The sequence below is a fragment of the Stigmatopora argus genome, chromosome 4 (genome assembly GCF_051989625.1).
Source record: "Stigmatopora argus isolate UIUO_Sarg chromosome 4, RoL_Sarg_1.0, whole genome shotgun sequence".
In the NCBI taxonomy this organism is placed as follows: Eukaryota; Metazoa; Chordata; class Actinopteri; order Syngnathiformes; family Syngnathidae; genus Stigmatopora; species Stigmatopora argus.
The window spans coordinates 5373699-5390020 of record NC_135390.1 but is presented as its reverse complement, the minus strand read 5'-3'; the positions used below and the strand labels follow the sequence as shown (position 1 = coordinate 5390020).

At 39.2% G+C, this 16322-nt stretch overlaps 1 protein-coding gene across 6 annotated transcripts in view; it reads left to right on the top strand.

The window, feature by feature from the left end:
* The window catches only part of oxr1a (oxidation resistance 1a), a 136504-nt gene that overhangs the window by 61962 nt on the left and 58220 nt on the right, over nt 1-16322 (top strand). Inside the window, exon 1 of one of the 6 annotated variants that reach the window (XM_077599215.1) lies at nt 14586-14903. The exons of 4 other annotated variants lie outside the window; for them this stretch is intronic. In XM_077599215.1, the coding sequence (XP_077455341.1) occupies nt 14738-14903 (166 nt within the window). In that variant the 5' untranslated portion in view covers nt 14586-14737. Of the gene's footprint in view, nt 1-14585; nt 14904-16322 lie in introns of those variants that run through there. One more of the 6 variants, XM_077599213.1, reaches the window with a different exon arrangement.

Below are 16322 nucleotides of genomic sequence, written 5' to 3'. Positions count from 1 at the left end.
ACCTCAATTACAGAACTGTGAGGCCGACACACCAACTCCATTTTGCTCTAACGTGCCATTTACTAGTGACTAAATAACACAAGCATGGTATGTCTACAGTTTGTCTACGAGTATATAACTCTCAGATCGCAAATCTGGAAAGATATTGATCCACTTTACATAATCCATAATGGAAAATATGGAATTCTATATTAAAACTTTGTTTTTGCTATCTATGATTCCCTACACAAGAGAATAGCAAAAACAATCACAGACTTGAAAGCTACTTTACGGGTAGTTAAAATACATATTTCTGTAGTGTGAATTGATAGAATGTGCACTACACCGTAAAACCTCTATTTGAGCGGCACCTCTAATAAAACGGTTGGGAGAAGAATTGAAAAATAGAACGGCACCCTCTAATTGAACGGCACTACGGGGGAAAGTTTGGAAAATAGAGCGGCATGCTGGTGAAATAGAGGTTTTTCTCAACCTGAGAAGGTGGTCAGATAGCAAGTGCCTTCTTGCCTGGGATCCGCATGTCACATTAGCGATGCCACCAAGAAGCAATTGAAGAAGCTCCATATTGATGTAGCCGTGATTCCAGGAGGCTGCACCAAATTTATACATGCCCCCGAGGTCTACTGGAACGCCCATTCAAGGCCAAAGTCCGACAGTTCTACAAGAACTAGATGTTGCACGGAGAGAAGAGCTATATACACCAAATTCGGCAACATGCGAGCACCAACAATGGAAGTTTATTTGAAATGGATTGTCGATGCTTGGGATCATCTGCCGAAGGATCTAATTATCAAGTCATTCAAGGGATGCGGACTGACCAACGCTCTCGACGGCTCGAAGGATTGCCAGATCCATTGTTTCAGGTCAGACGGCCCGATTCAGACTGGTTTGCAACTTCTCCAGCAAGCGCGTGCCAATGCTGGCGACTATGAACGTGAACTCAATCGGAAAATCGACGCTGATGCGGAAGGTGATGTCAATGACGAGGACAGCTACAACACCAACGTGTCACTTGATTTTCACCAGTGAATTTGTAATTACTTACCAGTAATTGCCTTGTATTTGTGCCTTTTGTTAAATAAATATGTATATGTTACCTGGTTTCTCTTTTCATCCATAAAATTTACCACATCTTCTCAAAATTCTGACCAGCTAGTCGAAAAATAGAGCAGCACCCTCTAATTGAACGGCACCACCGGGGAAAGTTTGAAAAATACTACAGCATGCCGTTGAAATAGAGGTTTTACGGTATATCTTCAACTTGATCGTTTTTTTTTGTATACAGTATGTGCTGTGCTACCATGCAATGGGGTCAAATAAATGAATGAAATATAGCTGCTCCAGTTTGGTGTGCGTTTTCCTCTTGATTGAAACCAGGTGGTTCCACACTGGGTCCGTTTAGAATTTCACAATGCTTTCCATACAGTACCACAGTATGCAAGTATTATTGTACGCATCTACACACTGATTTCATATCAGCCTAACAGATACAGCAATTGCCAAAAAAGTGTGGTCAGTCATCAAGCGTCATGGTTAAAGCTCAGTTTGTAATGCCAGTGAAAAACAGGAAGTGAATAACAAAGGCTTTGTTAACATAATGTTCTGGAAAAACAGATTGAGCAGAAAAAGCCAGAGAATTCCCTGTCTTTTCATAACGTGTCGAAAGACCTTGCCTTTTCGGCTCCAATTACAACTATGCTACCTTACATGAAGAAAATAGTAAGTGGCCAAACAACTCATATGGTAACATTGTATTAGTCCTTATGCTAATCATTTGTTACAGATGAATGCCTCTTTTTAAAAAGACAAGAAAAACATGCCTGATAATTTTCAGTTCAAACTGAAAATGCTTCACTGAGGAAATAAAATAACACACTGGTACTGCTACTTACGAAATTAATTCATTCCAGAAGTTGTTTCGTAAGTATAGAGGCATATTTTACATTACTGTAGCATAATTTGTTCCACGATCTGTAATACTACCCCTTAACCATTTAAAATGATAAAAGTATATCAATTTTGTATGAAATATGTTACCAAATGTATGATTGCAAAAAAGAGTCAAATGATAAGGAAAAGTCATTAAAATGAATCACAAATGCAAAGACATTTTCCAATGGGGTGGCATTGCGAGACATTTGTTCGTATCTTGGGACAAAATTCAGGTTCAGTTTTTTTGTAATCTGAATGTTTTGGAGGTAGAAGCATTTGAAATTAGAGTTGCCACTGTAATGCAAATTTGGAGAAAGATATTTATTTATTAAAGTTTCAGAGGTTACCTTTTCCTGAGAAGGAAAGTGCCCTAAACCTATTTATGACACATCCATAAACACCTTGCACTTGTTCCTCATTCTCTTCTCGTCCCTCTTTATTAGAATGTACTGTACATGTTTCAGGGTCACATTTGCCATGCATTGGTTTATCTAAGAGGAAGAGTAGCTGGAGGACATGAATTAGCTGGCCCGCGGTACGCGGTCTTCTCATACGGGTCATTGCTTTGCACATTTACTGAACATCAACTCTCTGGAAACAGTGACAAAGTAATGGCAAACGAAACATTCATCAGGTTGGAACCATTCCATCTTGTTGCAATCAGTTAGAAGCAAGCTCGAGGTGTAGGTAGACTTGATATGCATCCGTGCAGAAATTAAACCGTCAACAACCTACACATTTTGCAATGAAAAGTACCCAATTACTCAGTTCAAATATGTGGGATCTATTGTTGGGTTTTGTTACAGAGACAATATCCAACGGTGATGCATGCTGAAAGTAAAGTCACTATTAATGCCCTTTAGTTGTTGACAGTTTGTATTTGGGGACTTGTGTATGAGGCAGACATAGTGAGCCGTGCACAGGCTGTGGGCTCTATCCTGCCACATTTAATTGGCGGCTGCGTGTCCGGGCAGCTTTTGACCATCTATGACCCATGAAACGTACAGAAGACGGGTAATATAATGATCTCATTATTTTATGACTCCTGAGTAAAGCAGTATTTTCTCCAGGACTGTTGCATGATGACTGCATCATGATCTTATTCAATTTAGGTTTGTGGTTGACTAGGAAATGAATTTTAAGATTCTCTATTAATACACAAATTAAACAAGTGTATCTAATTACAAATTGCTTAAATGTTATTTACATGCCTTAGCTATAGTTGCTTGTTAATTTCTTATTTCTTCATTTTTTTATGAATTTAGTGCATATGCTATTATTATTTTTCTAAGTGTTTTTTCTCGTGTTTTCTTCTTGAGCACATAGTATTGTAAATGCGGCAAAATGGGAAAACTCCTTTATATCAAGTAAGAAAATAATTACATCATTTACTCAAATATATAACAATATATTGTATTATATTATTATATATCAATTTGTGGGTTAAAATGGGTAATGTCTTAGAGAGGAGTTTGGTGTACAGTGGTACCTCAAGATACGAGCTTAATGCGTTCCGGGACTGAGCTCGTATGTCGATTTACTCGTAACTCAAATGAACGTTTCCCAAAGAAATGAACTAAAAACCAATTAATTTGTTCCAACCCTCTGAAAAAAACACCCAAAACAGGATATTGGATTGGAAAAACATTTTTTGTTGTTCTAATTCACCATCTATTAACAAAGTAACAAATAACTAGTGGTTTAATAGTACTAAAATGTGTTTAATTGTACTAAAATTAGACAGATTTCGCGGACGGGAGAGAGGGTGGGGGGGCTTTTTGCATGGCAATGCGCTCGTAACATAACATAAACAAATTTAAATGAACTTGGATTACAATGCAGACACACTCAAAAATAAGTTTAATCTAACCTTACACTACATTTAATTCTAATTTTGTTTTAAATTTTTATACCTTTCTTCTCCCGGGTTGGCTCTATTTGCCCCGCCTCCACCCTGACTTTCAGATGCAACCTATTGAGGGTTGTTTGCTTTTGTCTTCCCTTCAAAATACCCCGAAAATGATGCACACAAATGTCCTCACAATAGGATAATGCACGACCACTTGGCAACTTGCCTGGGTAGTAGTACTCCTCTCGTATTAGCGAACAAGCTCCGCCATTCGCACTGACTAACGGGGAAAAAACACTGAAAAAATGCAACGCTCCGCCCAGTGCTCGTAGAGACATTACACGAGGGAGTTACGACCAGAAAGACAGTGCTCATGATGTTCTTATCAGCAGCCTCTCGCATCCGCTGTATGCTCGTATGTATATCAAAATTTGTCTCTTATCTCAATATAAATATTTGCTCGAAATTTTACTCGTATCTCAAATTGCTTGTGTGTCGGGGCACTCGTATGTCGAGGTATTACTGTACACCCATTGTTGTTGTTCTTATTGTGTTGTTTTATTCTGGGAGTGCAGATAATCAGAACAGAAAAGGGATTAGGAGGTCAGAGAGAAAGAACAGAGGAAATCGTAATACAAAGATATTGATGCTACCTAGCTACAAGTAGTGTCGCAAATTTCATTACCACTATCTTTAAAAAGGGGGCGTTATGTTAGACGGGTAACTTAATCACCAGTTGGATAGGAGTAATAGGACATATTTGGATGTTAAGAGGCTGGGTGAGTCTGCTGGCAAAATTCTGTTTCAGTTACATATATCTCATGCCACCCGATTGTGCAGTGGTTGTTTCGGCAGACTTCAATGTAGGCAAAGTGGGATCAATTCCCACTCAATGGAGGTGTGACTGTGATTGCATGGTTTTCTTTCTCTACGACTGACTGACGACTGGTCTAGGGTGTAGTCTGCTTTTCCTCCTGACGTCAGCTGGATAGGCTGTAGCACCTTACAACCATGACAAGGATAAACAATGTTATAAAATGAATACATATGGTGAATGTTACCCCGCCGGTACTCGGTCGTTTGGTCGCCGGTCTTTTGGTCACCGGTCTTTTGGTCGCCCAAAAGTCTTATTGATAATTACCATTTAAATCGTTGCTCAAATTCCCTAAATACAAACTGTGAATTATTATTTAGTCATACTTAATGCCCTATTAATTATTAGGCTAAAGAAAAGCTTCAAATTTCCCGTACTTTTATTGTGTTTTGTTGGAGAACTTGTTAAGACCCTGACTGACATCCCTTCCTAAGGGGACAACTCATGTACATACAAACTCTTATACACTCACACGTCCGCTCAGTGAAACTGCTCAGGGCCATTGTTGGCTTTTGTGAGTGGTGGTGTGATTGAGGTTGTGTGCAACTGGTTGTCTGACTCTGTTTTCCCTACGACTGACTGGCGACCAATTTAAGGTGTAGTCCGCCCTTCACCTGAGGTCAGCTGGGATAGGCTTCAGCACCCCGCAACCCTGACAAATTGCTAATGAATGAATGAATAATATTTACATTGAATTAAGTTCGGATCTTTACTATTAATAGGCCTCTTTCAATAACACTCTGAATGATGTAATATGTCCCCAGCTACAAATGTAACCCACAATTATCCATTTACTGGGCCTCCTGGAAGGTGAGATTCATTATCCAATTTAGTGTACTTGTGGAGCCAACAGTATCAGGTGATGGATGTGGACTGTCCAGAGTCAAGACAGTTTTACAGCAGACAAAGTGAGTCCAGAATCTCTTGCCACCTGTCTGTTTGGCTATAATTTTCTCTGATCCCAGAGCGCACTTGGATTGCATTGCCTTTGGGGAGAACACAGGGTGAAAAGGCTTATGTTGGGCAGTCAATGTATGTTTCTGTGCTTTTCTTGTAGCTTAGTGATTCATGGAAGGCCTTTTGGGCTAATGATGAAATATACGACTATGTCCGGGTTTAAAAGAAAGCAATTAACTCTGTTCCAAGAATTCAGTGCAGATGACAAATTGGCCCATGATAAAATGGAATGTTTGTTTAGAGACCTTTGTCTCATTGCTGTTCTTTTTCTCTCTTTTGTAACTGTTATTGTCTAGGTATTAGTCTAAGGCTGTGCTTTATTATTTTTAATAACGTGCCCGCATTAATAGAGCTATGGCCTACGGCAGATGTGTATGTTCTCCCCTTAGCTCTCACACATGCACACACATTGGCCACCAGAATTATAGTATTTTATTCCAGTGTTTCACAACAATTTTTGAGCCGCAGCACGCTTTTTGCATTGCAAAAATCTCAAGGGACGCCACCAGCTGAAAGGCTTCTAACTTGAAACTTTGTCTTCTATATTTACAACATAAAATCATTCCGATGAAATTTTTATCAGTAGGAGCAGCAAGGTGGGGCGAGTGGTTAGCGCATCGGCCTCACAGCTGTGGGGTCCTAGGTTCAAATCCAGGTCACGTCCACCTGTGTGGAGTTTGCATGTTCTCCCCGTGCCTGTGTGGGTTTCCTCCGGGTACTTTGGTTTCCTCCCACATTCCAAAAAACATGCATGGTAGGTTGATTGGACTCTCTAAATTGCCCCTAAGTGTGGGTGTGTGTGCATGGCCTTCCGTCTCCTTGTGCCCTGCGATCGGCTGCCCACTGATTTAGGCTGTCCCCCGCCTCTGGCTCGGAGTCAGCTGGGATAGGCTCCAGCACCCCCCGCCACCCTTGTGAGGATAAGCAGTTCAGAAAATGAGATGAGGAATCAACGAGGCACAAAAGAAAGTATTTCAATATCTAATTTTTACCACCGACCTTACGGCGCCAAATGTTTGCGGACCCTGATCAACTTCTGTTTCAAGTGATTTTAAAATAAGTAATTTGCCGATTTTATTCTCATAATTGATTACAATTTTTCACAAGATTACAGTCTCTTAATAAAAGCAGTTTTGTGGTCGCACAGACTTTATTCCGCCAAAAGTTGATGACCATAAAACCAAACAACTTCCATTTCACATTACATTAAAAATAAGCAACAAAACGACATATTTTTGTAAAACTACAATTTGTATCTTGCAATATTACACTATGTATGGTTCATTATATTTCAATTTTAATCTTGTAATACTACAATAACAACAAATTGTTTGTTGTATTTCAATTTTAATCTCATGTTATTACATTTTTTCTCTTGGAACATTACAATGTATTGACTTGGCAGGTAATTTCCTCCGGCAAACTTGACCATCGCTAATGACGCAGTGGTTTTGAAACACTGCTTTATTCTACTGGTACTTGGAATTAAATTAGTAGTGAATCTATGTTCAGCTTGATTCATAAACAGGCATTCAAATGAGATATGCCCATGAGGAGAGCAGAGGAAAGTAGAAATATTGGAGGTAGGAGGGACTTGTCGTGGATGTGTTCCTCCTCCAAAGCCTGTGGTCATCATTTGTCGAGGTGGCCTGAGACAGTACAGACAACCACAGAGGATAAATGGCCATGAGCGGGGGCTGTGGAAGTGGCGGTGAAAGATAGCTTGCTCAGACGTCACCAGTCATCGATCTCCACCGGCCACAATTCTAAGAGGGAAACGTGGGCAGTGGATTGAACTATTGCAGAAGCAGGTTATTGTCAGTGTTGATGGTAAAACTCATCAGCCAACACTTCGTTTTCTTTTGCTTTGCTTCTTCTTAATCAGAAAGCTCATTGAGTCTCTAGCAGCACATCATACCTGTATGTACTAGTGACAAAAATAATATGCTTTCAGTTTTTGTTACACTATGTTTTTTGTGTGTATTTGTTGGTATTGGTTTAGCATGCCAGTAATGTATTGCACTAGTAATCTTGACATTATAACAGTAATGTGACAATGCATTTTTTAACCTTGGGGTTCTCTGTAAATTTTCACATTTTGTGACCTTTAAAGAGCGTCCTGCTGGCATTTTGGATGTCTGTGATTCCATTTATTCAGTTGGCACATATGCCTCCTCTCACTATGACACGAGTTTCTCTTCAAGTAATGCCTTCAAGCCATGGTCTGACTGTACCGTCATTAGCTGACTTTTTGGTGACGGATGCACCACTGAACATAGTATTCATTCATTCATTTTCTGAACCGCTTATCCTCACAAGGGTCACGGGGGTACTGGAGCCTATCCCAGCTGCCTTTGGGCACGAGGCGGGGGACACCCTGAATTGGTGGCCAGTCAATCGCAGGGCACAAGGAGACGGACAACCATGCACACTCACACACATAACTAAGGGCAAATTAGAGTGTTCAATCAGCCTACCATAATAATAATAATCGGACATAGGCCCTGTCGTCATCATCAACAACAAATCCCAATTGTCATCACACCCAGAAACTGCGTATGATGAAATTGGTATTTCTCCATAAGGTGCGTTTTCTTGGCAAAAGACCTAATAAGTTATAGTTTCGTACTCGTAATTTGGCATTCTGCCGTTATGGATACATCGCATCACCCATGGCCCAGAGCGGATCACTTACCTCTCACTGTCTTGCACTTACCTTCAGTCAGCCAGTAGGAGGCAGATCACCACCCAAACATATTTTCATATTACCTCATCCCGAAGTTATTACACAGAAGGGATTATGTGTTGTGTTACCGCAAGTTTAGAGTTCTGATGGATGTGGGGAAAAAAACTCCTTAAGCCTATTTGTCCGTACTTTGTGGGACCTCTAGCGTCTGTCAGAGGGCAGCAGCTGGAACAGATTGTGATCAGGGTGGTATGGGTCCCCGATGATGTTCCTGGCTCTGCTGAGGTAACGAGGGCTGGCAATGTCTTCCAGTAAGGGCAGAGAGCAGCCGACGATCTTCTGGGCAGTGTTAATCACTTTCTGCATGGCCTTTTTGTCTGCTGCCGTGCTTCCAGCGTACCACACTGTGATGCCGTACGCCAGGATGCTCTCTACAGTGGTTCTATAGAAGGTTATCAGAAGCTTGGTGTCCAAGTTGTTCCTAGCTTGTTCCTAGTTCATACCATGTATGTTTTTGGAATTTGGGAGGAAACCGGAGTAGCCGTAGAAAACCTACGCAAACCCGGGAAGAACATGCAAACTCCAAAAAGGAGGACCTACCTGGCATCGAACCCAGGACCCCAGAACTGTGAGGCTAACACTCAGTCGCAGGGACCCCTCTGAACATAATAATCCTTATATTATTTGTAAATGAATTTATTTTATAATTTTCTTCCCCCAATTGTATATACATGCTTAAAACAATTACACATATTTTTGGGTGTCTGTAAAGAAGAAAAATGTGACAAATTTCTCATTGCCTAGATTAGGTCTAATGTGATGCACTTGTTTTTTTGCTTGGTCCTCTTCAAACATGTTCACATTAGACTCATACTTTGGAGTGTTTGAGTCATACTGTAGTTATCTTTAGAAATGGCTCACAGGACAATGACTTTGCGTAGCCAACATAGCTTACAGAATTATTTGAGACTTTAAATGCAAAAAAGAAACAAACCCTTATTGTACCTTAACCCAGTGTTTCCCAACCTTTTTTGAGCTGCGCCACACTTTGTGCATTGAAAAATAACTCAAGGCACACCACTTGCTGAAAATCTTCTAATTTAAAACGTTGTCGCCTGTATTAATATTTTAAAGTCATTCTCATCAAAGTTTTATTGACAGGAATTAAATAATCCCTCCCAAATTACTATTCCAAAATCTATTTTTTCACACCGATCTAACGTCATCAAAATTGATGTCCGCAAACCCCGAACAGCTTTCAGTTCAACTGATGTTAAAATAATTCATGCAATGTTTTTTTAACCTTATTTTAATTTTGGGCTTTTTTCCCAATATAATGAAAAAAGTAATGTGCTCACAGAAACTTTACGTCGCCAAAAGTTGATGCCCCTGAAACCAATCAACTTCCGGTTCACGTACCGTAAAAACAGGAAAATGACTTAGATCGTAATTTCCGACTTTTTTCCACCCAATATTACTTCAACCACCTAACATTACGAGAAGAGCCGTTTTGTGTTCACACAGACTTAACGCCGATAAAAGTTGAAGCCCGGAAAACCAAAGAGCTTCCGGTTTACTTTAAATAGAAATAAGCAACAACATTTATAGACTTTATTCTCATAATATTACGATTTGAATCTTATTATAGTACAATCTATGATTTCATATTTCAATTTTAACCTCATAATAGTTCGATTTTAATCTCTTAATATTGAGATTTCTCTCTTGGATTATTACGATGTATGACTTCTTGTAATTTCCCGCGGCACACCTGAGCATCGCTCACGGCACACTGGTTGGGAAACACTGCCTTAACCAACATTTTAATTTACGTTAGCTGCTGTGCCAAACATTCTTTTGAATGCTCCACCTCTCTCAGCTGGATGGAGAGCATTTCTGTTTATACCTATAATGCACAATTGAGACAACTGATACAAAAAAAGCATTTCCGCATGTCATTTCAGTCTCAGCAGCTTCACAGTTATATATCCAGAGTTGAATAATTATCCCTCTAGTGAATCATTGTCACTCACAGCACACGGCATTCAATTATTTCATTCATCAATAATTATTTGTGTCCTGCTGTTAAAATGAAAAAAAAAAACATGCTCTGCTGCTGTAGGGCCGAGGCGAAACTTCACGTCCCCGAACAGAGCTTCCACGAAGGAGGGCTACTTTAACAAGGACTGTAAAAAACCTGTGATGACTACCATTGTCTGTATGGATCAGCCCGTTTCCTGTACCACCCTAACATTTTCATTGGTTATCATCTCATTAATTCCTGAGGAGGCATTTTCAAAAAAAATTGGATTAATATATGCAGACACTCAAACAAGTTTAATATAACTTTACACAAAACTGAATTCTAATTTTGTTTTAATTTTTTCTAACTTCGTTCTCCGTGGGTTAGCTGTTTGCCACGCCTCCACCCTCACGTTCGCTATCGATGGGCTGTTTGCTGTTGTATTCCCTTCAAAATATTCCGAAAATGAGGCACACAAATGTCCTCATAATAGGATAACGCACGACCACTTGCCAACGAGAAGTAGTCTTGAATGAGTGATCGCGGGAGCTAACAGGCTAAGGAAGGAATAACAGCCTACCCACGTATTGATTGTGGGAAATGAAGTTTTATTCTGAGAAAGGGTGCCATTGCCTATCGGTGTTGTGTGCACGATTATACTTCATTACCCAGAAAGCCCTCTTCTTGCCCGTGCATGCACGTTCTGCGTTTCCTGGTCGATGCGTGGGAGAAACTAGTCTGAATGAATCGTTCAGTGCTCGTAGATATCTGTTATACACGAAAGAGATGCGGCAAAAAAAGACAGTGCGCTACAATGATAAACAGTGCCATTATCTAGGGCGAATTATTCGATCGTAATTTTCATCGTACCTCGAGCATGTCGTAGGTAGAGCTGATCGTTGGTCGAGCTGATCGTAGGTCGAGCTGATCGTAGGTCGAGCTGATCGTAGGTCGAGGTACCACTGTATATTCTTTTACGGTGAAAGATGGCTTCTTCAGCGCTGAGTGCCACCCAATTTTGCGCTTCAGAAGCGGAGCCCTGACTTCCACCAAGTCTTCCGCTTGTGAGTTTCAGCGTGAATTTGGATTTTATACTTAGTACAAAAAAAAGCAATGTACTGAAGCCACGAATGTTGAATCCAGGAAGTGGTGAAAGATCACAATACGACATATTTTAAGATTTTTATCAAGTTTAAAAGGAAGGAGGAGACCTAACTCCCTTCATGGATATGAGGGATGATTTGAGGAGCCCTCGATCTTGTTGTGCAGCAACACAGTATATATATCATGCAGCCACAAGACCGTGTTTAGTGGTGCTAGGCCAGTGTGACACCCATCTGATTACATTGTCCCAGTGCCAAGTAGGCCAGCGGGTCCCTGCGTGTTAGGCCAGGGAGAAACATGGGGTTAGATGAAGTCTTGTCACTACGAATTAATATAATCTGGCATGTCCATGATTCTTCATGGAAGTGTTTCAAATCTCAGTAAACCTCATTCATGTTTGGTAACTCACTATATGAAAAATGTTGCTAGTTTATAGAGGATATAAATATGTAACTCACTTTTGAAGGAATTGTTATAAAACGGGGAAAATGAGCGTTGTAGCTTTCGGGAGAAGGTATACGTGCCAAAAAGTGCTACCGTCTCTGGGAGGTAAAAATAGTTGAGCTGCATGATGTGTTTAAAATATTTATGCATGACAGTCTGTTGTAAAAGACCATGAGTGAATATTGGTTCTCAAGGCTTTTAGCTGCATTGATGCATTGACATGTGAAGCGTATGTTGTGCTTTTTTTTCTCTTTCCTGGATGTCCTATTCACCTAAGTTGGTCCCTCAACCGTTAGAGCTTGTTGTTGATGTTATCAGCGTGAATTATTTGCCAAGGGAGTTATTATTTTGTGATGTAACTTGATTTACCCTAAGAGCTCAAAGTTCTCCTCTACACACGACGGTACCATTAGCCCTGCATTTGACCAAAAGTAAAATATGAAGAACTAATAGACCTTGCTTTATGGTTAAAATAATAACAATACATGCAAAGTTAGTTTTTTTTCTATTAAAAAGACGTCCATGAAATAAAACTTTTAAAGAAATTCTTCAAGGCTTTTTTTGCAGTTGGTGGGTGTTTGAGTCATAACAGGATACAATAAATGCAACATTTTGCTAGAGATGCCCATTAAACCCATTAGTCACTATATATGAGATGATATATAGTATATGTATATATATATATATATATATATATATATATATATATATATATATATATATATATATATATATATGTATGTATATATATATACAAATATATATATACATATATATATATCAGTGGCGGGCCATCAGGGCCTTCAAGGCCTTCTCTGCTGGCCTAAGAAATATCTGAATCATATTATATTTTGTCCATCAATACTTATTATTCCAAATGGTCTGTTAGCTTCCTTTCATTACTTTTCCCCCTGGTTGCACTGCTTCCAGATGTGTGTTTTCATATTGAAGCATTGCTTTTAACCAATCAGATTTCGAGTTGGCAACCCCACAATGATTTTTCATAGGCGTTAGCATTTTGCTGGCTGGGACATGTCATTGCTTTCACAAACTATGATTGGCTAGTAGGCGGCCCAAAGCAGCCAGAGATTGCAAACTCCACCCACATGGCCGACAGTGGCAAAAACAAATGAATTCTGTTGCAGATTTCTCTCACAAAGCTATTTTCCAGACGGACTTTTTCAGAAAAAAAATGGATATCATTAAGAAAGGGCGGTCAACTCCGAAGCTAGCAAGCCTGTTACAGCCGGGAATATGGTGTGTGCGGCACTTTCAGTGTGCTAACTTAGCTCCACAAGCAAATAGTATATTGTTGTTTTGATTTAAAGCCATTTTCAAAACGGACTATGCCAGAAATATGACAGGACAGGCTCGACTTTCATCATTAGCTTCGATGGCGATAGGAAAGAAGGAAGAAAGAAAGGAGGATGGATATTGTGTAAAAAGGATTTTTGGTGAGTAAAATTACAAATATGGCTATATTCCTAAATAATATTTCAATTGTGGGCCAAGTTCTGATATCTGAAAAGCTCCAGTGTTTGTATTTAAGCTCCAGTGTTTGTATTTAATCACAAAATGCTGCTAGGAAGTGGATTTTACCCCAGTTTAATTTTTGGCGTTTCACCATTGACGTCCATCGCTGTCTTTTCCCGGGAAAAACCACCCTCCTGGCCTGGTTGTAATGTCTCAAAAGCTCCAGTATTTGTATTCAATCAATAAATGATGCTAGGAAGTGGATTTTACCTAATTTTAGTATTTTAGTGAATTTTTTGTCATTTCACGTATGGACGTATCGACGTTCATCGCTGTCTTTTTACCGGGGAAATGATACTCCGGGCCCGGTTCTGATGTCTAAAAAGCTCCAGTATTTGTATTTAATCAATAAATGCTGTTTTCGGCTGGATTTACCCCATTTTCGGGCAATGTTTGCCCGTACGTCATTGACGTTCATCGCTGTCTTTTCCCGGGAAAATCACCCCCTGGCCTGGTTTTAATGTCTGAAAAGCTCCAGTATTTGTATTTAATCATGAAATGCTGCTAGGAAGTTGATTTTACCCCATTTTTGTGCATTAATTTATTGATTATTTTTTATGTGTCGCAGCTGTAGCTGCAGTAGAGGTTTTATAGCAATAAAATAGTTTTTGAGGGTTGGATTGATACGTTGAAGGCGCTACCAGAAAATGCACCGCCCGCCACTGATATATATATATATATATATATATATATATGTATACATATATATATATATACATATATATATATATATATATATATATACATATATATATATATATATATATATATATATATATATATATATATATATATATACATATATATATATAGAGAGAGAGATGTATTTTTTTCATTATTATTATTTTATTTATATATCTATATATATGTATATATATATATATATATATATATATATATATATATATATATATATATATATATATATATATATATATATATATATATATATATATATATATATAACTAGACCCTCAGAAGTTTTGATTGTCGTCTATATTTATTTTGTTAAATATGCTCTACGTCATTGGTAGAGTATTCTTTCTCTTGGCAACCGGGGAAAAAAGTATTTCATTAAAATGTGCATTAAACCTCCTGCCTACTGCTGAAGTGTGAAGCACGTCTGAACTTCTCTCAGAACAAAAAAACAAAAACAAAGAAAACAACAACAAAAGCGTGTGTAGGCTATGTGTTGACGCATGTAGTTCCTGTTTAGGAATGTGCGGAGTGTCTGACAATTTCCACGCCACCAGTGCAGCCTCGGGTCCCAACGGTGGAATGTCCGCGGTGTTCGCAACAGTTCCAAATAGTTCTTAGCCAACTTTCGGAGGAGTTATGGACTACCGCTACATTCTGTCTGTGACGGGTAGTGGAGCGAGGGCTGTCAGGAACGTGATCGCCCACAGACTATGGTCTGGATTCGGACAGGAGGACAACGTCCATTATGATCCTCAACCCGCTGCTTCTGTACTTAATAACAGCATGGTTCCCTTCAAAACAGGTCGGTAAGACGCTTTCTCGCTTTTGTTTTTTTAGAAGCTACGAGAGTTCCAACTAGACCGTTTTCGCTGGGCTATATATACTGTGGCGTCTTTTCTAGTCAGACGCCCTGAAAAAAAAACTTAAATGACTCCCTCAACAAAGTTAAGTGTTGCTTCATCAATAACTTAACAGCTGGACATTATATATACATTTGTTTTATGATTCAGGGCGCGGTGAGAGTAGTACAACATTTACTTGTTGACATTTGCTTCCGCAAAGATAATTCACTGGAATTAAATGTATTCAATGCGCGAGTCTTGCCAGCTCGACACGTGGACTTTTGATTATACGCCAAAAGTTTTTTGGTTTTTTCTCACTTTAGAAAATCACTTGAAAATACAATTACACAGCTGACATAGCTTCTGTCGTTAGAGAATGTTGGCGACTTGCCAAGTTTTCACCGTTAATGGCTTTGGAAGGCATTGGATTTTTTTTAATACAGTAACCCATAGCAAGTTTTGTTTTTGCTAGTGTTTGTTTTTTTGTAATTTGAAAAGGAATTAGCCCCCTGACGCCTAGATTTTTTAATGAAAATTTTACATCTGTTTATCTTTCAATCAACTTCAGAAAATTATTCATATAAAAAAATAATCATTAATAATAGAAAATATTTTTTGCTACTGTGACAACAAAATTTCCCGAATACTGGATGAATAAAGTGATCCAATACAAATATAATACATGTGTGATTTAAATTAGTGTCAACATGCATCTATGGTAACAAAAAAATATTGAGTCTGCTTTATATGGTCTTATCTCATTTTCTTAACCGCTTTATCCTCACTAAGGTCGCAGGGGGTGCTGGAGCCTATCCCAGCTGACTTTGGGCCAGAGGTGGGGGACCCTGAATTTGTAGCCAGCCAATCACAGGGTACAAGGAGACAAACATCCATACACACTCACACTCATACCTAGGGGCAATTTAGAATGTTATAGAATGTTCAACCAGCCTAACTTGCATGCTTTTGGGATGTGGGAGGAAACCGGAGTATCCGGAGGAAACCCACGCAAGCCCGGGGAGAACATGCAAACGCCACACAGTGAGGACCCCACCTGGGATCAAACCCTCAAATATTTACTTCTGTAAACACTTTGACAGATGACTGGATGTCACTTTGTGACCTAATTCGTTCCCACTGCAATCAGTGAACATCACAACCTAGCATACTATATATCACAGGTGTCAAACTGATTCCAGAAAGGGCCTAGAGCAAGGGTGTCAGACTCGGGTTGGTTCGCAGGCCGCGTTAACGTCAACTCGATTTCATGTGGGCCGGACCATTTTAGATATATTATTTAGATTTTTTTAAATAAATGGATTAAAAGAACTGGATTAAAATCCCTGAATATTCAGTTTTTTATAGATCTCAAACAATTT